The sequence below is a fragment of the Herpailurus yagouaroundi genome, unplaced genomic scaffold, assembly GCF_014898765.1.
Source record: "Herpailurus yagouaroundi ecotype Mexico unplaced genomic scaffold, PumYag 29, whole genome shotgun sequence".
NCBI lineage: Eukaryota > Metazoa > Chordata > Mammalia > Carnivora > Felidae > Herpailurus > Herpailurus yagouaroundi.
Window position 1 is genome coordinate 10991697 of NW_024412377.1, and position 21330 is coordinate 11013026.

The following is a 21330-nucleotide window of genomic DNA, read 5'->3' on the forward strand; positions in this document are numbered from 1 at the left end:
TAGGGATCGGGAGCCAGCTGGGGACAGATAGAGCCTGATGCTGATCTTCCTGGTGGGTTTAAAGCCAGCTTTCATTACCTTTTGTCATGGTGAACCCTGGAGAGACTTGACCTTGAGAGGAATCTTAGTAAGCAAGCTTGGAAGGAGCTTGAAAGCTCAATGGTGGGAGTTAAAAGATGGGGAATGGGTGGATCTCTTTCCCCAAAGCAGATATAATACAAGACTCCAGGAGCCCAGGGGCCTGGGGCAAATCGGAAGTGAGGAGGGAGCAGAGGTCATCAAGCCCTTGAGGACTCATGCACTCAGGAGCAGGCAGAACCAGGAAACCCTAGGCGCCTTGAGACTTCCTTTTATCCAGTGCCAGCCACATTGCCAGGGTCCCAGAGGGGAAAGTGCCCAGGGATTAGCTGGACAGGGTCTGTTGCATGCATGCAAATGTGTGTATGTTTGTGCATTTTATAGTTCAATAACTAGGCATAAGTTATTAAGCTATACATAATTACTTTAGTGTCAGAGATTAAGATCTGGACATAGGAAGATTTGGGTGGGGGGGATAACTTTGGACTATTTTATATTCATTTCCAAAGAATGGGCAAGATAAAAGGATTAGCCGGTGTTGACAGACTGATGGTTTGGTTGGACTTTGATGGGAATATCCAAAGCGAGACTATTTATATGAATAATAACCTACCTACCACCTTCCTTCCTCCTTCCTTTCCTTCCTCAGCTTGTTTCCTTTAAGAGATTTCATGTACTTATGTAATTAAAAGTAGGGTAATAACCATGAGAATTGGTGATTTATATATTTTTAGAAGATAGATGGGTTGGTAGATGACATAAAAGTTTAAAATTCTGCCCACTCCTTTTTTAAAAAAAAATTTTTTTAATTTTAATTCCAGTATAGTTAACAGTGTCATGTTAGTTTCAGGTATACAATATAGTCATTCACCAATTCTATACATTACCTAGCGCTCGTGGTGCTAAGTGCACTCCTTAATCCCCTTCACCTGTTTCACCCATCCCCCCCAACCCCTGCGGTCAGGTAACCATCAGTTTGTTCTCTATAGTTAAGAGTCTGTTTCTTGGTTTCTCTCTCCCTCCCCCCTCCCCCTCCTTTTCCCTCTGCTCATTTGTTTTGTTTCTTTAATTCCATGTATGAGTGAAATCATATGGTACTTGTCTTTCTCTGACTTTCTTTGCTTACCATTTTACTCTGTAGCTGTATCCATCTTGTGGCAAATGGCAAGATTTCATTCTTATGGTTGGATAATATTCCATTGTATATGCCACCTCTTCTTTGTTTATCAATGGACACTCGGCTGCTTCCATAGTTTGGCTATTATAAATAATGCTGCAATAAACATGGGGTGTATATATCCCTTTGAATTAGTGTTTTTGTGTTGTTAAATAACCCAGTACTGCAATTACTGGATCGTAGGGCAGTCCCATTTTTAACTTTTTGAGGAACCTCCATACTCTTTTCCACAGTAGCTGCACCAGTTTGCATTCCCACCAGTAGTGCAAGAGAGTTCCTTTTTCTCCACATCTTTGCCAACACTTACTGTTTTTTGTGTTTTTTATTTTAGTCATTCTGACCTGTGTGAGGTCATATCTCATTGTAGTTTTGATTTGCATTTCCCTGATGATGCGTGACGTTGAGTATCTTTTCATGTGTCTGTCAGCCATCTGTATGTCTGTTCATATCTTTTGCCCATTTCTAGTTGGATTATTTGGTTTTTGGGTGTTGAATTGTCTAAGTTCTCTATATATTTTGGATACTGATCCTTTATTGGGTATGTCATTTGCAAATATCTTCTCATTCCATAGGTTGCCTTTTAGTGCTGCTGATTGTTTCCTTCACTGAGCACAAGCTTTTTATTTTGGTGTAGTCCCAATAGTTTATTTTTGCTTTTATTTCCCTTGCCTCAGGAGATATAGCTAGAAGAATGTTGCCGTGGCCAGTGTTACAGACATTACTGCCTATGTTGTCTTCTAGGATTTTTATGGTTTCAGGTCTCACACTTAGCTCTTTCATCCCCACCACACCCTTTGTGGGCCCTTCTCCATTGATTTCACCCATGTTCCCTTGTAGCCAAGGAAGTGTACATGGAGCACATGTTCCTGACATACCATACGCTCTTAGATTGGTTAAGCAAAAGTAGCTCTTGCAACACAGGGCATTTTGGTTCTGTGTTTGCTGTAATATTTGCTGTATATTTGTGTAGCTTGCTGAGGTTTTTTGTTTATTTAAATGGCTTATTTTTCCAAGTGAGCATTAGGCTTATAGTATATTTTGGAATGTTATAGAAACCATATATATATTTTTAAAGTTTATTTTGAGAGAGAGAGAATGAATGAATGAATGAATGAATGAATCCCAAGCAGGCTCCATGCTGTCAGCATAGAACTCAATGTGGGGCTTGAACTCTCAAACTGTGAGATCATGACCTGAGCCAAAGCCTAGAGTCAGACCCTTAATTGACCGAGCCACCCCACCCAGACGCCTCTAGAAATCATATTTTTTGAAGAAGATCTTCCCATATTAAGAACAATTGTATAGCTTTTTAGAGCAAACTTAATTCTAATTTTGAAATGCAGTGAATGAAGAAACAGTTCTTGGCTCCAGTGGAGAGAAATAAAGAAATGGGAGAACCATGATTATTGTCAGGTAGCTGTGAATACTGGACCTAAAAAGTTCCCCCTCTTCCCTCAGTCCTCAAAAGCCCAGAGATGCGTGTTGACTTGTGTCTCTCGTGTCACTGTGGGAGTTGTGCCACGCACATCATAGAATTTAGAGCCAGAAGCCCTTGTGATCCTGTCAGGCCAAGCTCCTTATTTTCCAGGTAATAAAACTGAGCCTTAAAAAAGTCCAGTGACTTGACCAAAGCTCCAGGGAGCCCAGTGGTTTTTTAACTGCTTCACTGCTTTTGACCTGAGGAGGATGGTTCACTTCTGAGCGAATCAAAGAGTAAAATTACATTGACGTGTTACTTAAGGAGGACTATCTAAGGGGGGCTTTTCAGGCTGGGGAAGGGCTTTCTAGAAGCTGCGGTTGCCCACCACTGTGAGGAGTTCGGTTAGTCCCCTTGGGAGTGGATAAATGGGGAGGGAGAGGGCAGGGGAGAGAGCCCGTCTGCACCTACTGCTTCTAGCAGTCTTGAGCCCAGCTCCTCATGGCTGCCCGGCTTGTCTGTTCTAATCCTGTTCCTGCCCGAGCAGGTGGTCAGCTGGCCTGGCCTCTGCTGGAAAGGGAAGAACATGACTAAGATACTGGTTCCAGGTACAAGGTGCTCTGAGCTTCAGGAAAAACAGTACCTGGCAGACTAAGAGGATGAGGATGGGAAATTCAGTAATGTAAACTCAGAGTGTTCCTTCATTTGTGATTTCACTTTGTGGGTAAGTTTCATTAATAATATTATATTGGATGTCCTCACAGTGATGCTAAACACCAGGCTTTCTTAAAAACATCCTCTAAGGGAACGCCTCCTTTTCTGTCTCCTGCCTACGTTTAGCAGATTTGCAATGATGTTGCTTAATCAGCCAGTCTTTGTTATAATCATTAAAATACCGTGGATTTGACCATCAAGAAAGGTCTGATCTAAATGATTGTTTTAGGAGCACTTATTTTAAAATAACACTAGAAAAATAAAAACCCACCCAACACTAGAAACACAGTATGTCTGTTTCTAGATTGGCATCCTCCGTGGTTTAAATGAAAACCAACAGTGGTTGAAGAAGGAAGTAACTAAATGGAACTGGGATAATTTTGGTTTTATAGGGAATGTAGGATGGGCAGGGAGGAAATTAATATTTTGCCACTTGAAAAATCTGACCATCTATATCTGTATATCTATATCGAGATAGATATATATATATATATGGACACATTGAGAGTATTTTAGGACTACCTTGGTTTTTCACTTGCTTCGTGTATTTGTGTTTTGTAAACTGAATAAGTGTGACTTAGAAGGAGTTCTCATTATTATGACAGAAAACATTTCTTCGATTATGTCTCTTCCCAATGGTAGCTGGAATTGACAGGTATCTGGATACTTTCCCAGATACCTGGGACTACTCTTTGGATCCCAGGTTCCCAGTTAAACTAGACTGGCTTCATGTGTTCCTGGTTGTTTTACGTCTGAGGTCTTCTCTAGTTTTCACAGCCAGCCTAGAGTTGGAACTCTGATTTTAGAAATACTTTTCAGTGTTCATGCAGTGTCTACAAACCGTGATGTAACATAACGTAATGACGGGTCAGAGCCTCAGTTAGAGGCTGTAAAGAACTGTGTCTGAATCTGTTTTCTAGGTCTTCTTTCTTGGGCAAGTCACTTCGCTTCTCTGAGCCCCCATTTCTTGTTGAAGAGGGCCAATAATAAAAATCCAGTCTCTACATTTGTAGCCCTTGGGGATAGATGTGTTTGGGGTTAAGAATTTTTGAAGCTTGAGGAAGAGGACAGAGTGCATACACTGTGTGATACAGGACACTCTGATGGGGTCTGGGCTGCCCCCCTGTAATCTGAAGTAAAAGCATGGAGATTTCTGCAGCCAAATGTACAAGGACTCACTGCAGGGACTGAGGTCTTAATGCCAAATGAATTTTTGGGACCAACGTTTGGAAAAAAAATTTAGAATTTCAGAGCTCTTTAAACTGTGTGTGTGTGTGTGTGTGTGTGTGTGTGTGTGTGTGTGTGTGGATAAGGGATTATGGACCTGCATCTATTACCCAAGCTTAGCATGGAATAATCTCTCAATAAATGATACTGCTGGCTGTGACGTGATGCGTGGTCATGTTAGAAGGCTACTCCAGTCATTATTTGAAATAAACACTTATGCATTTTAAAGGAAAAATGTCTTCATATTGGTCTTCATGTTGCCTGTTGTTGAGACATAGGTTTATGAGAATCAGTTTCTTCTGGTGAGGGTGTAGTATTTATTCACAAATTGTTAAAAAAAAAAAAAGCAGTCATTATTAGAAATAGCAATCCATGGGACATCTGGATGGCTCTGTCAGTTGAGCGTCTGAATCTTGATTTTGACTCAGGTCATGATCTCAGGGTCGTGGGATCAAGTCCCGCATCGGGCTCCGCACTAAGCATGGAACCCACTTGGGATTCTCTCTCCCTCTCTCTGTGCCCCTCCTCCCCTCGCACTTGCACGCTCACTCTCTCTGTTTCTAATAGTAATAATAAAAAAAAATAGTAAACCGTGAAACTGCGAATATTAGGTAGTGGGGGCTCGTCACAGAAAATCACATGTTGTACAAAATGGCCAGAACTCTGCCATGTGAGTTGGGGGATAGGTGCCAGTGGCCAGTTCCCATGACCTTTGACTGAGGGTTGGCACTGTTTGTTGTCCATTATAACACTATCATTTCATCAGAGGTCATTTGTCCAGGAGCCTCCCCACTGCCATTCACCAACAAAAACAGTTCTTTCTTTCCAGACCTCATTGTGCCACCTGTCTTACATCTGAGCCAACTCAAGAGGCATACAGACCAGAGGTTAAGGGATTGGACCCTCGGTCCAGACTTCCTGGGTCTGAGTCCCCAGATTGGCTCCACCTGGTAGTTGAGGGTCCTTGGTCCTGTGTCTTCATCTGTGAAATGGGGATATGATGTGCCTCCCCTACCCCAGCTCACCGTGTGGATTGATGGCTTAGGGTGCACATAGGTCAATGCGTGCTGCAACAGCAGGTTTTCAACCGCGATATGATGATTAAGAAGTGAACAGAATCATACTTGCTGTCATCATGATCTATTCTTTAATTACAAACAGGGAGTTAAGCTACACAATCTGTCAGGTTTCCTCCACATCTGACATTTTGACTTGGATGCTGAGACCTTATCTGTGTTGTGTTGGTGGCTCACTTCGGAGTGACCTTGACATTGGGGCTGTCACCGTGTCCATTAGAGGGCACCGATGTACAGAGGAATGAGCTTGCACCACATCCTCCGAGCCGAGAGCAAGGTGCATTGGCCTCCCAGCTTTGTTATCCTGCCCAGGGACCAGGTAGACTGTGGGAAGGCGTCACTTGGGTCCTTTTCCTGCAGTCTAGCCACAGAGCAGCAAAGCCTGGGCCGGGGTTTGAGGGATTTCTAGGGTTGGGGTCACAAGACAAATGACAGCTGCCAGCCATAGCTCAGGTCAGGGAGGCGGCTGGCTGGACTAAGTTGATGAAACCCCTGATTTGCAAATATTTTTGTGTTTTAAATGGAAGAGATTCCACAAGCATGTCTTTGAAATGCTCTTTGGACATGTGTATTGATTCAGGATTCCTTGGCAACCTGGGAAATGTCCTCCAACTTCTAAAAGAAGCCAAAGCCTTGTGGGGGAATTTGGTTTCGAACACCAGCTGGATTTCACAAGTGTCTGCCACTTTTTCTTTTTTTAAGTGCTTGGCATTTGTACACCTTCTTTGAATTATTTTCATGTTTGTTGGAAATATATCTTCACCTGGTATTTACAATTCTGTCTAAAAGAACCACTAATAAAAGAAAAATTGTAACCCTGAGTTGGTTGGTTATGCTTCCTGACTTTTCTTAGGCTTAAAAAACAAATTTTTATATTTTTAAAATTCTGTATTTTGCTTCCTCAGCCCTTTCTACCAAATAATGTTTACCTTTTACTTTTTGAAATTGTGCCTTTATTTCAAATCTGTATTGAGTTACCAGTAATCAGGTTGCTGCTTACTAGTGGCTCAAATTTTCTTTCTTTTTTTTCTTTAATTTTTTTAACATTTGAGAGAGACAGAGTGTGGGGGAGGGGCAGAGAGCGAGGGAGTCACAGAATCTGAAGCAGGTTCCAGGCTCCAAGCTGTCAGCACAGAGCCCGATGCAGGGCTCAAACTCACCAACCGTGAGATCATGACCTGAGCCGAAGTCGGATGCTTAACCGACAGAGCCACCCAGACACCCCTCAGATTTTCTTTTAACAGTAAAGGTGAAGAATATAAGGAATATACTGTAGCTAAAAAGAAAACTCTCTTAGCCCTTCATACAGATCTGATAGGCAGATTGGCTATAGCATAGGTATTACATTTCTTTGAGTTCTTTTCAAGCTTAAAATATTTGATCCTTGTCTTCTGCGTGGTTTTGTCTTCCTGCCCGGAGGCATATTCCATCCTTGGAGGCTAAAATGTCTTGAAGTTGTCAGTGGACATTTCTTGGGAGTGGGTCTGTGTTTGATAATATATATTAAGAGACTCATGTAAACAACTCAGCGGCTTATGTCATCCTTGAAGTCAGGCGTGAATGTGGCACTACTTACTAATGGTAGTACTAACGTGTGTTTTCTCTCTTTTGTCTCAAGAAAGGAAAATAATGTGCTAAGCGCACTAATTAAAAAACAATGGATAGGGGCACTTGGCTGACTCAGTCGGTAGAGCGTTTGACTCTTGATCTCCTGGTTGTGAGTCTGAGCCCCATGTGGTTTAAGGGTGCGGATGTCATGCGTGCTGTGTGTTCACCACGTTGGTACTGGTGTGCTTAACGGAGATCTCGCTGAATACTCACAACTCCCCATTATTATCAGCACTGAGCACTGGGGAAGCTTCTTGTCCAGAAACGATAGAGAACTTGCCCAACAACACACAGCTAGACCCCAGGTGTGCAGCCGGGGCTAGAAATGAAGGGTAGAATCGAGAGCTTTCAGGAGGACTGGGAGTGAGGTAACAGAGTACATGTAGATCCATTAAGAATTGCTCTGATAGTGTGACCCCAGGTGGCTAGCAGATTGGTGGTATTGATGAAAGAGCTCAGAAATGAGCTGTAGTAATAAAGTAAATGTGTAGCTTTAGCACTTGCTGGAAGGCTTGGCCTCTGTGCCTCGCCCCACCTCCTCCACGTACATACACGTCTGCTCATCTTATAGGGTACGTAAGAGGGCCGCCGGCGAGTTATTCAGGTTTGCAAGCTATTTTATGTTCACGTGCTACTAACTTTGCTAAACTCTATGCAGAAAGGGCCCTCAGTCAGACCCTTGGCTTCTGACGGTCACAGGTTTGGAGCAATGGATAATAGGTCCAGTTGTCCCTGCACAACTGGCCCTTACCAGCTGCCTCTTTTTTTTTTTTTTTTTAAGAGATCTGTCTGCACAGCTGATCTCTAGTGCAGGTAGCAAAGGGCAAGGGACCCTTTTCATAGCAATGAAGCCCAAGTTAAGGCCCCTTTTATTTTGCCATTAGTGCCATGACTAGTCTGCTTCTAGGTTTTCCTCCAGACCACTGTTCTGGCGGTACATTTCCCAGTTGGTTCTTCAGTCACAGATAGTTTTGATCCATATTCTTGGTTACCATAGTTACTAAATGTGAAGTATGGGGAGTGGCCTTCAGCAGTACGTTAACAAATGTATTCAAATATTTGAATATCTTGTATCTAAAGTTTTAGTTTTTAGTGAAAGATGTCACTGACCTATTTTTTGCTAATTATCTTTTCTCCATCAGAAAGAGGTGAAGCAGGGGCGGGCGCCTGGGTGGCTCAGTCGGTTAAGCCTCCAACTCTTGATTTTGGTTCAGGTCATGATCTCACGGTTTGTGAGCTTGAGCCCCGTGTTGAGCTCTGCTCTGACAAATGTGGAGCCTGCTTGAGATTCTTTCCCTCTCCCTTCCGCCCCGTCCCCCCAAATAAATAAATAAACTAAAAAAATGAGGCAAAGTGTACATTTGATGGTAGTGTTAGTATTTTTTTAGATTTTTTTTTTTTTTAGATATTGTCAGGTTTCTTTGTGGTTTTTCAAGTATAGGAACCAATGAACTATGCTCTAGGCCGACTCTGAACTTGAAGACATCATGTCACACTGCCTACCTTGTACTCCCTTTCTTTATATAGTGGATGTCAACTTGCAAGAACTTTTAAGTAATTAAATTCATGGAGTGTTTAGCTTTCCCAACAGCTTAGTAGTTTACAGAATAAATTATCCTCAAAGACGGGGACAGAGGCATTTAAGTGTTTTGTTTTCTTAGGTTTTACTTCTGTGTTTTCAGGGTTCTAAAGAAGAGACAGAAAAACATTAACTCTGTAGTTAAACTTGAATTGCCTGAGTTGTGAAGCTTTGAGCCTTGTAAAAATGTTAAGCTAAACTGGTTGTCTGTGGCTTGATAACCACTATCTTATCTAAAACCTACTCAGTTTTGGAGGCTCTGTCATGCATAAAATGAGGTGAGATTTAATCATTATGGCACGTAATGTTTATACAGAGACAGACTTAACGGTTTTACAGTAAGAGCTGTTGAAAATCATGGTGGGAAAACTGATCAGATGTGTTAGTGTCCAACTGCTTCTAGTTTTTTCCCTCTCCTTTGCGTCTTGTTATAGTTTTGACAACAGAGTGTATCTTCAGTGGATAGTCCTAACTATTAAACAGGGCAGAACATTGTTTTTATGGCACATGTACCTGTCTTTTATTGTAGGTGCTGGACTGGATTGAGAATCATGGAGAAGCGTTTCTCAGCAAACATACGGGTGTGGGGAAATCACTTCATCGGGCCAGAGCTTTGCAGAAACGCCATGAAGATTTTGAAGAAGTAGCCCAGGTAAAACAATGGCTTTTATTAGTTCCTCCCCTAAATACCTATGAGCTCGGTTTTGAATTAGTTTTAACCATATCCAAGATAAGTTAGCCTTGGCTAGATATGTTGAAAGGTAATTCAGAAGAGGTGATGCTCAGATCTGAGCGTGAGGTTGTCCTTGCCTATGCAGAAGGATGTATCGTAAGTGACGTCCCGGATGTTTTTGACGTATTCATTGTACCAGTGTCTATTGACAGCTTGTGAAATTTCAGTGTATAATCAGGCAGTAACAGTTCTGTAACGATGGGCCAGCATTTCTTGCTGCTTATCCACTTCTTTTCAATGTGTGTGTTTAGAAACAGGCGGCAGGGTGTGGAGTGTGTTTAGAGCAGGGGATTTGTGGAGTTGGAGCATTGGTTATAATGCTCACTAGCTGTGTCACTTGGAAAAATCTCTTTACATTTCTAAGATTAACTTCCTTATCTGGAAAGTAGGCACAGTAAAGGCTTCTAGAGAGGAAGTCAGGTATGTATGTGGTAGCATCATATAAAGCACCTAGGCCAGGGCACTCCTACGACTTGTTACTTGGTAAATGTGTTTTTTTGGATTTTTTTTTTTTTTTTTTTTTTGCAAGCAGAGTGAAGGAGGGAGAAATTGCAATAACATGACGTGTGTGTATGTCTGTTCCATATTAAATGGAAGTTATAAGGAGGTGTGGGGAAAGTTACTTTAAAAAGAAGTCGTCTAGTAAGACACGTCCAAACCGAAGCACGTTGTGGCAAAACTGAGGAACATCGAAGACAAAGTGTAAAATCAAGAAGAGAGAAATGACCAAAGAACCCCACTGAGAAGGGCTATTAGAAAGACAGCCGACTTCTCACCAGCAACCACAGGTTCTGGAAGTTGGTAGAATAGTCTGGAATTCCAGATCCAGCTGAACTGTCATTCAATGATGAGGATAAAGTGTAGACCAAGAGTGAGAGAGTTTGCTACTCCAATACTTAACCAGAAGAACTAAAGCATGCAGTTTAGTATTAGTAACACAAGTACCCACTGTAACACGGACACCGCGAGAACAGGGACTTTGTTTTGTTCACTTCTCTATGACTGCAACCCAGGGCAGTGCCTGGCATACTTAGGTGATCAGCAGATAGGTACTGAATGAGTTAGTTAAATGAATAAAAAGGGAAGTATGAAAAGAAAGGACTAGGATCAAGAATGAGCATAGAAATTGGTAAATGTATTTGTAAATCAAAGGATTGACCATGTAGACAGCAGATAGTGGGTTTGGGGATTGTCAAAAGCAGAACAGGACTGATGTGTCAGAACACTCTAACATGGGAGATGGAAGGTTCCGAGGGTGGCAGGACCTTCTGCTTACCTGACACTTGTAAACTCAAGTGTGCAGTAGCCACTGACAGCATAGGGATGGAAAGCATCACTTCCTAGTAAGTGTAGGAGGGAAGGAAATACAGAAAACTGGCTGAAAAAAAAGAAAAATTCACGCATGTGGGTCTGGTGGAAACAAAAGAAACAAGGAAAACAAAAATCACGATCGAAATCGCAAAATAAGATGTAGTAACTTGTTCATAAGTATCGGTAATTACAGTAAACGCAAAATAGATTTTACCATTTTACTTTTGTTAAGAGACAAAAGATTGATTATCTCTTAAAAATCTTGCTGTATGTTTTTTTCAGAGGGCACACCTAATGCATAAATACCCAGGAAATTTGGAAGTATATAACCTGTTAGAGAAAGGTCCGCCAGGCAAATATTAAGCAAAATAAAACTGATTTAGGGATATTAATATTATGCAAATAGGCTGGAAAGCCTGAAAACATTATTAGAAAGGAAGAGATTCTTCCCTTATAGAAGGAAAAGTGTCAGTATACGTCCAGCAGCATGGTCTCTTCTGTAAGTCACAGTAGGAGTAAACTGTGGCCGTGTGTCCACAGGTTTTGCACGACAGAGGGTTCGGGTCCATACTCATTTGGGAAACTGAATCTGGGACTGAGTTACGGGATAACAAAACAGTCTGCACTTACGTCTTGTTCAGTGGAAATGCCTTTAACAAGTTGCCTTCTTTACACATCCTCACGTAGGAAATAAAAGTGCCAATCCCAACATTTCTGCTTTCCTCATCTCAAGAAATGAGCCAGAGGAGATTGTGTGTCCAGCAGCCTTGCCAAACCAAGAGGCACCTTTGGAGCGTTTTTCTTGTCTGTTTGTGGCGTCCCTACCTCATGCCTGTTGGAAAATATTTCGCCTTTGTCTTACAGCAGAAGAAATGTGGAAAATGTGCTTTTATCTCCCCTTCGAGTTTTCTGTGAGATAAGCTACTGCCATGGCCGACGTGGTTTGGGGATGGGTAGGAAGGTTGTGTCATATGAGCGGAGACTTGGGGCCCCAAAGAAAGTTGGGAGGCAGAACTGCCAACAGCCAGGCTCTGGAGATGGGGAACCCCCCCCAACCCCCAAATAGTATGGTCACCCGTGATGGTAGGCTGGGCTGTCCCGAGCTTGCTCTGACGAGGACAATGGTCCACCAAATGTTCCCGTGCGACCGGCACCCCATCAACCCTTCTCCCTCCAGTTCCTGTGCCGCCTTCCATTCTAAATTACACAAGTCTCTTGTGTGGCTGACGTTACCCTACTTCTCACGGTAAACTCATTTCCTTGGGTCTAAGGTCACCACCAGAGCTGTGAACACAGGTTCTCAGGGGGCAGCAAGAGTGAGCAGACTTCCTTTGTAGAGAACGTTTCTGCCCAAAGGTTTCTAGGGCAGGCCAAGGGCTAAAGTAGCACCTTAGCTGTGGTCTGCTTTTTACTCCTCAGAGAGAGGCTCCTGCCTCTACCCAGCTGAGTCCCAGCCCTTCCTTATCACTGCTCATTGTCCCTGGGACTCTAAGGGGCACCCTACTCACTCCCCCTTACACTGAAAGTGCTTAACAACCCCAGATCTGAGCTGTGCTTCAAAAGAAACCTTAAATATACTTCTGTTCACTTTGCAAACATCTGCACCCACTCTCCCTCCCTCTGGAGGGCTACTGGCCATGCGTCAGGCACTCTGACAGCCACAGGGTGTGGGGGACAGAGGGTGGGTAGCAGCAGGCCAGAGCAGGTGCTTCTGAATAGGCATGGCCACCTGTCAGAGGCCTTTCCCTGGCAGTTGTTGATGTCTAAGCAGACACCTGCAGTTTGTAAAATTCAGCTTGGTGACAGAAGGAGAAGATACTAGAAGCAGTCATGGGGGACATCAGGTAGGTAGGACTATTGAGCAGCACCACCATGTGGCCAGCAAGGTTGGAGGCTGGGCTGGGGCTTGGGGAGCCGTGTGCAGACTGCTGACCTCTTCCGTCTGTGGGCCTCTCTCTCTTGCCCACCTGCCGCTGGGTGCAGGCTCTGAGCTCCACCCTGAACATGGCCACGTCCCCGTGTGTCTGCTCTCTACTGTCTCCACCCACTGCCATTACATGGGCCCTTCAATTACGACCTCTTTTCCTGGCATCTCCAACTTCTCCCTCTTTTAGTTCTTTCTGGCCCTAAATATTTATAGGCCCTCCCCTCTCTTGAAGAACATCACTTGATTCTTCTGTATTTTTTAGTTACCAGGTGGCTTTAGAAGTGTGTTGTGCCACTTTGCTGTGCCTGCTTGTCTCCCGCGGCCTCCTGCAGCCCAGCCCTACCTGTCCCTGATAAAACTGCACGCACGGCCGTGCTGCGGGCATTCAGCAGGCTGTCGTGGTTGACCGGGAACTGGGACCCAACCACTTATGTAATTCCCCTCCACTCGCTTTAGAGGGAGAGCTCTGGTCTGTCGTGTCCACAAATGTGTGGCAACTTCTCGTTCTGTGACAGGCTCTAGGGAGATGGTAGTGGAGGTCGAGGGTCCGGGGCTTGGCAGCCATGTACATAGAGACATGATAAATTTCAGAGGAAACCCCTCGAACCATTTCAGAGTAGCTCTAAAAGTAGTTTGCTCTGCCTCTGAGTACACCATCAGGCCATGTAGGTAGAGGGACGGCCCCGTGTGATTAAGAACTGGCCACAAATAAAATGGGGGGGGGGTGCATAAGATCTGGAGATATAGGGTGGACTTCTTTTTCTGGTCCCTGCACCGTGGTTAATAAAGATTGCTTTTTACTAGTATTTGAAGCCAGAAGACCTCTTGGCTGCGAGACAGCTCCATAAGGAGCCTGGCTTTGTTAAGACCGTGTGCAGTGGATTTGGTCTGGACACACACAGACGGTGGCCTTGGTATCGAGGCAGAACTACACGTTGTGTGTGTAGCTTCATTCATTGAGGCTTTCTGGCTCTTCCCAAGGAACTACCTCCTCGGTCTTGCTGCAGCACTGGGAGTGAGGCCCCTGGAGGGAGCTCTACCACCTTTTCTTCTCTGCCCTCCCCTCTTTGACAGATTTCTGTCCAAACAAATTACAACAGAAGCGATTACGGCAGAGACCTAAGTTTATATTTATATTTTTATTTATATTTATATTTTTATATTTGTGTATTTTGGGGGCAGGATGGCCTTTGGAGGCACCTTAAATATGGGAGCAGAGGTATTGTTAGTGCTTAACAAGGGGCCATGTTTCACTTTCTGGAACATTTTCACAAAAGTAAAACCATTCGGGGAGGTTTAAGGAGAAGAGACTTCCTTTTTGCACTTGCTCTGTACTTGCTCAAGGTTGACTACGTTGTTCTTAGGGTTGTGTTTTGAAGGGTCCTTTGTGGGATGAATTCTAAATGGTCTTTAGAGCTCTAGAATTAGCAATTTATGTACTACACTTTTCGTACAGTCAACTTCTTCAAAACACTGACTTGAGGCATACGATGAAGTAACGTAACCAGACCCGAAAAGGAAGTGGTGAAAGTCGTACGGTTGAATTCATTTAAAACATACTAAACATAGATTTATTATGGAGAACAATTCTGGCGTTCCGGGAAGGAGGAACCCGAGAGGAGGGTCGGATTAGCTTGGTGGAAACGGGTTGCACAGCCTGGCACAGCGTCTGCAGGCACCAGGCTCCGAGGGAGCCCCCGGCTGGGGCTTTGTTTCAGGCACCAGGGTCACAGCAGGAGGCACGTGGATCAGTTTTGCCAGCACTCTGGAACCTCCTCTCTACTGATGTGAAGATCCACTCCTCCTCCGTGTTGTACAGCGATCGTGAGTAGGTATTTCTTCTTGCCGACGCATTTCCAGGGTGGCGCGTGCAGCACGTCGCAGCTCGTCTTCACGCAGGAGCTTTAAAGAAGAAATCCACGCTTTCCACACGAAGCTCTCTGAAGATGACTGTGCAAAGGGAGATGCTCTTTGGCAGGCGTTTTCTCTTTTACCTTCTAAGTGGGTATTCAAGTTAGCATGCCTTTTTAGATTTCAGAAGCTGTGATTACAACAGCCAGTCAAGCCCAGAAAACTCTGGTTCAAGGAAGAAGCTGGTTTGGGGAGCACAGATGTCTTGGATGCGATTAGTAAATCTCTGGCACGGCGTCTTCCCACGGGTGTCTGTCCTGCGAGCTTACACTGCCTTCCCTCCCGTGTGCTTACCTCCCGAGATTCAGATCGCCTTTCGAAGGTGTAGCCTGTCGTGATCGTGTTCTCCATGAAGCCGATTCTGTCAACAACTTTATATGTGCCATGGAATCATCTCGTCTTCCAGGATCAGGAAGTGTAGCATTTAGGAAAGCAGGAGACATTACGTTTGGGCAAGATTTTCTGCAGATTATCAAGTGCATTCTCCCGATTCCCTGGTCGCTTCTGAACTCATGGTCCTCTTTTGCGGATACCTGGTCCTTAGCATGTGAATACACAGAATGCTTCCACGTTTTTAGCATATGCCCTGAATTTCTGATTGGCTACAGTTAGTGGATGCTTGCTCCTGTACACGAGGCTTCCATCTTGCTGTGTGATTGTTTTGAAACATAAGATGTAGTGTTTTCTCTTTTAAAATAAATTAGTAGTGGAGAATTTAGGGCTGGTGTCTACTATCAGGGGTTTCTTTCAGGTTGGCATGTGCTTACAAGATCTCCAATTTCCCTTTTAAAAACACTTCTTCGCTTTATTAATGCCTCCACTGCTTTCATGACCATGGGCAAGTTCCTCAATCTACCCAAGCCTCAGTTTTCCTACCTGTAAAACAATACCTAATTGCTACCTTCACCAGGTAGCTGGGATAAGACTGCATAAACAATATGCCTGGCACTCAGCAGGTGCTCATATGTGTCAGTTCCTTGCCTAGAACCTTCCCCTTTTCTGCTCCCCACAGAATTATTTCTCTGGTAAAATGCTAGCACGTGTAGATAGCAGTCAGTAGTCACTTTTTTGCTGTACCTAAATATATGGCATATAGACTTTTTCAGTTCTGCTCTTAGCATTATGAGTTTGATCGTGTTGTAGTGCATTTCAGCTCCGTATCACCTGTTTGGCCAGGGTGGGGGGCAGGCTTGTGTCCTGTGCTTTGATTCCCGGGACTTAATGGGCCGATTAAACAATTAAGGACACTGGGGTTTTTAGTATGGATTGTAGACGTACTGGCTCATCATTCTTGTTTATCACATTATTATAAAAGACCTCGAGAGTTTTCCATATGCATACTTTGTTGTTTTTTAAAACAAAAGAAATGGAATAGAAGTGTTTATTCCTTGAAATGAGATCAAGAAAACCCATCTTTTTCACTGGATTCTATGTAAATGTCGCCTCTGGCCATCTTCTGGTAGTCCCAGACTGTTGCAGTCAAGGGTCTGTAGGGAAAGGAAGGTCTGAACTGCCCTGCAGTGTTTCCTGAGTCCCAGCACTTACGCAATTTTAATTTACTTCTCCAGAAAAGAGGAAACCGATCAGCCCTCACCCTGGCCCAGCCCTTACACTGTCTCTTCTAATCCTCAGCACTGGGAATGGTGGCCCACCTCTCCGAGGAAGGACTGGACCCACAGAGAGATGCCCTCGGAGACAGGATGGCAGGCAGAAGGGAGGAGCGGTCTGGCCTCTTCAGGCTCTAAAACATCTCCCTGACACCACCTCCCCTTGAGCAGAAATTGAAGTTCAGAATTTCCCCTTGCAAGAGGAACCCTGGCCTGGGCATTTGTTGTCTGTACAATCCTGGCCCTCCTGACTCACTTGGGCAAGTTACTTCCCCTTTGCGCCTCGCGTGCTCGCCGTCCTCGTGGTGGGGCTTGCTGCGCCTGGGCCGGCGGCTCCGAGGTCAGCGTGTGTGATCAGTATGCCCATCAGCGCGTTGGAAATCTGTTTTCTTCTGTGGCACGCGGGTCCCGGGTGTGTTCTGGCCGCAGGAAGGCCGTGGGTGTCAGAGACCCTGCATGCTGACCCTGGTTCCACCAGCGCCTCCTGGGGCCTGAGGGAAAGCCATGGAATCTGTCGTGTGGGCTCATTTCCTGAAGTGTGAAGTGAGAAGTGGGGCTGAGTAAATGCTCTTTAGTGTCCTTCAAAATTAAAACATGTACTTGTTCGTTTGTGGCAATTATTGTCTCAGATATCCTTCCCTGCTGGAAAAGAGGTGGAAAAGCCTTCAGAAACAAAATGTTCAGTGTTGGGAGGCAGTATCACGTCTGGATCCTCCTATCACACATGCGACGTAAGCGACTTCATGGCTGTGGTGACAATAGAAAACAGGATTTAGCACCTAAAAAAAGTGTGTGTGCAGCCTAAGCATGATCCTCTCTTGGCTTCTTTCAGTGCTGAAGCCCCGTCATCCTCTGCTCAGAGATGCAGAGCCACTCCCGGGTGAGGCTCTGTGGGGGGCAGCAGAGGTCTCCATGAAGCCATCACCCCCAGAAAAGTCACCTCACATTGAGCCTCCGATGGTCAGAGAACCTTCGTAGGCAGCGTGTGGGATCCTCTGTAGCAGGGGCTCTTGATGCTGTTAGCTTCGCAGGGAGAGCTTGCTCTGTGCCCAGGGGCTGCACCGAGTGGCCCCGAGCCAGCCTCTCACGAGAAGACGTCTGGGTGAGGTCACTGTAGAAACTGCTCAAGAATTGTTTCACAGGTGAAAACTTTTTTTTTTAATGTTTATTTTTGAGAGAGAGTGTGTGCAAGTGGGGAAGGGAAGAGCAGAGAGAGAGAGAGAGAGAGAGAGAGAGAGAGAGAGAGAATCCCAAGCAGGCTCTGCACTTTCAGGGCAGAGCCTGACGTGGAGCTCAGTCTCATGAACTGTGAGGTCACGGCCTGGGCCAAAACCTAGAGTCAGATGCTTAACCGACTGAACCACCCAGGTGCCCCAACAGGTGAAAGCTTTTTAAAAAAAAGCTGCTATGCATGCGGCGCCTGGGTGACTCAGTTGGTTAAGCGTTCAACTTCTGCTCAGGTCATGGTCTCACAGTTTGTGAATTCGAGCCGCACGTCGAGCTCTGTGCTGATAGCTGAAGCCTGGAGCCTGCTTCAAACTCTGTGTCTCCCTCCCTCTCTTCGCCCCCCCCCCCACCATACTCTCTGTTTCTCTCTCTCAAAAATAACATTAAAATTTTTAAGAAAATGTGCTATTTATGTGTGTATGTGTTGCATACATATACACACATGCAGCTGAACCTTGAACAACATGGGGCGAGGGTTCCCAGCCCTCCGTGCAGTTGAAATTACACATATAACTTTTGACTCCCCAAAACTTCACAAATAGCCCTACTGTGGGCAGGAAGCCTTACTGATTGATCACATAAATAGTCAATTAACATATTTTGTATGTTGTATGTGTTCTATACCATAGTCTTATGCTAAAGTAAGCTAGAAAAGAAAATGTTAATAAAACATAAGGAAGGTATATTTGCAGTACTGTATTTATCAGAAAAAAAAATTCATGTACGTTTGGACCCATGCAGTTCAAACATGCGTTGTTCAAGGGTCAACTACATAAACATATATTTTTTTGGGGGGGGTTATTAATATCTACATGATATTTTGTTGTACTAAAAAACCACAGTTTATTTAATTTCCTGTTGATGAAATTTTTTTCTTTGTTTTCTATTTATTTTTTAAGTTTATATCCAAGTTAGTTAGCATATAGTGCAACAATGATTTCAGGAGTAGATTCCTTAATGCCCCTTACCCATTTAGCCCATTCCCCCCCCACACACACAACCCCTCCAACAACCCTCTGTTCTCTATATTTAGAGTCTTTTATGTTTTGACCCCCTCCCTGTTTTTACATTATTTTTGCTTCTCTTCCCTTGTGTTCATCTGTTTTGTATCTTAAATTCCTCACATGAGTGAAGTCATAGGATGTCTTTGACTAATTTCGCTTAGCATAATACCCTCCAGTTCCACCCACGTAGTTGCAAATGGCAAGATTTCATTCTTTTTGATTGCCGAGTAATACTCCATTGTGTGTGTGTGTGTGTGTGTGTGTGTGTACACACACACACATACATACATACATACATACATACCACATCTTCTTTATCCATTCATCTCTCAGTGGACATTTGGGCTCTTTCCATATTTTGGCTATTGTTGATAGTGCTGCTATAAACATTGGGGTGCATGTGCCCATTTGAAACAGCACACCTGTATCCTTTGGATAAATACCTAGCAGTGCAATTGCTGGGACATAGGGTAGTTCTATTTTTAGTTTTTTGAGGACCCTCCATCCTGTTTTCCAGAGTGGCTGCACCAGCTTGCATTGCCACCAACAACGCAAAAGAGATCCTCTTTCTCCGCATCCTTGCCAACATCTGTTGTTGCCTGAGTTCTTAATGTTAGCCATTCTGACAGGTGTGAGGTGGTATCTCATTGTGGTTTTGATTTGTATTTCCCTGATGATGAGTGATGTTGAGCATTTTTTCATGTGTCAGTTGGCCATCTGGATGTCTTCTTTGGAGAAGTGTCCATATCGTGTCTTTTGCCCATTTCTTCACTGGATTATTTGACTTTTGGGTGTTGAGTTTGGTAAATTCTCTATAGATTTTGGATACTAAGCCTTTATCTGATATGTCGTTTGCAAATATCTTCTCCCATCCTGTTGATTGCCTTTTAGTTTTGCTGATTGTTTCCTTTGCTGTGCAGAAAGAAGCTTTTTATTTTGATGAGGTCCCAATAGTTCATTTTTGCTTTTGTTTCCCTTGCCTCCAGAGACGGGTTGAGTAAGAAGTTGCTGTGGCTGAGGTCAAAGAGGTTTTTTGCTTGCTTTCTTCTCTAGGATTTCGATGACTTCGTGTCTTACATTTAGGTCTTTCATCCATTTTGAGTTTATTTTTGTGTATGATGTAAGAAAAGTGGTCCAGGTTCATTTTTCTGCATGTGGCTGTCCAGTTTTCCCAGCACCACTTGCTGAAGAGATTGTCTTTATTCCATTGGTTATTCTTTCCTGTTTTGTCAAAGATTAGTCGGCCATACGTTTGTGGGTCCATTTCTGGGTTCTCTGTTCCATTGATCTGAGTGTCTGTTCTTGTGCCAGTACCATACTGTCTTGACGATTACAGCTTTGTAGTATAGCTTGAAGTCCAGGATTGTGATGCCTCCAGCTTTGGTTTTCTTTTTCAACATTAACTTTGGCTATTCAGGATCTTTTGTGGTTCCATATAAATTTAGAATTATTTGTTCTAGCTTTGTGAAGAATGCTGGTGTTATTTTGATGGGGATTGCTAACCACGTGTATTTTTTAAATATACTTTATTTTTTAGACCAGTTTTAGGTTTACCGAAAAGTTGTGAAAATGATGGGGAGAGTTCCCATACCCTGTCCCCGGCTTCCCTTATGGTTACTTTCTTACTATGGCACGTTTGTTATAGTTGTCGGATACTGAGCTGCTGCTGTGAACTGAAGCCCTTCCTTTGTTCAGATTCCCTAAGCTTCCCCCTGTTTCCAGGGCCGCCTCCAGGATGCCGCGTGGCATGTGGCTGTCCTGTCTGCTTAGGCTCCTCTTGCCTCCAAGAGTTTCTGCCCTTACTTTTTATTGTTAATAGCATCCTCATCAGGACATTATGCCTCCTCATCCATCTGTAAGGCAGCAGTGTCTGCAGCCTGTGGCTCAGGGGCACCGAGTCTGTGACGTGACTGGTGTTGGAGCTCTGGCCTCTGCCGTGAGTCCTTCCATCCTGGCACCCGGAGGCCTCGAGCAGCGTGATGTCTGCGTGTGGAGGGCTTCTTGTCACGGTCCTCCCTGGCAGGCTGCTGGACTGGGTCTCGGCCATGCGGCGGTCCAGAGTCACGCTTCTGCTTTCCAAAGCTCTTTTGAAGTGGGCCGTGTCACTGTCTCTCTGTGTAGGGATTGTTATAACTGAGCTTCCAAATATGTTGTGTTGAATGTACAGACAGCCCTTTCATGCGCTGGTAAGTTCTGCATTCAGACAGGGAACTGACTGTGCTTTCGAATTACTTCAGATAATTGTTTCCAAAGAATATGCAAAATGTATGTATGCGCATTTTCCAATTCTGGTCATAATTAGTATATTTTAAGGGATCCTTTGACATCTCTTTGCTCATTTCTAAAGAGAACTCTGAAAGATCCTGTGTTGATAGTGAAGAATACCAAAAAGAGAAGTCCCCCGAAGATGGTGGTTCCGGTTGACGTTGACGGGCAGAGGCAGTGGTGAACCTTACCCCGCAGCAGCACGCTCACGGTGCTGCCTGAAGCCCTGCCGGGGGGGCTCCTGCGAGCCGAACAGTCCGTGGGGGGTCGTGGGCACAGTCCGCACCCTCAGACCGGGCCGACTCCTGCTCCCACGCCCGCCAACCTTGTCCTCTGGGCCTCGTGACTGCCCCGCGGGCCTCATTTCCTTACCTGCGGCAGGGGCTGTGGTCGGGCTCACACCCGAGGTGCAGCAAGGGCTCAGGACAGTGGCTCGTGGAGAGCTGGGAGAGCTGGGTGTTCAGCCTGT

General features: G+C 44.5%; 1 protein-coding gene across 2 annotated transcripts in view; it reads left to right on the forward strand.

The window, feature by feature from the left end:
• TRIO (trio Rho guanine nucleotide exchange factor) overlaps positions 1-21330 on the forward strand; it is a 234913-nt gene that overhangs the window by 52933 nt on the left and 160650 nt on the right. For both annotated transcript variants that reach the window (XM_040494140.1, XM_040494134.1), the window contains exon 9: positions 9406-9528. In XM_040494140.1, coding sequence (XP_040350074.1) covers positions 9406-9528 — 123 coding nt within the window. The remainder of the gene's footprint in view (positions 1-9405; positions 9529-21330) is intronic.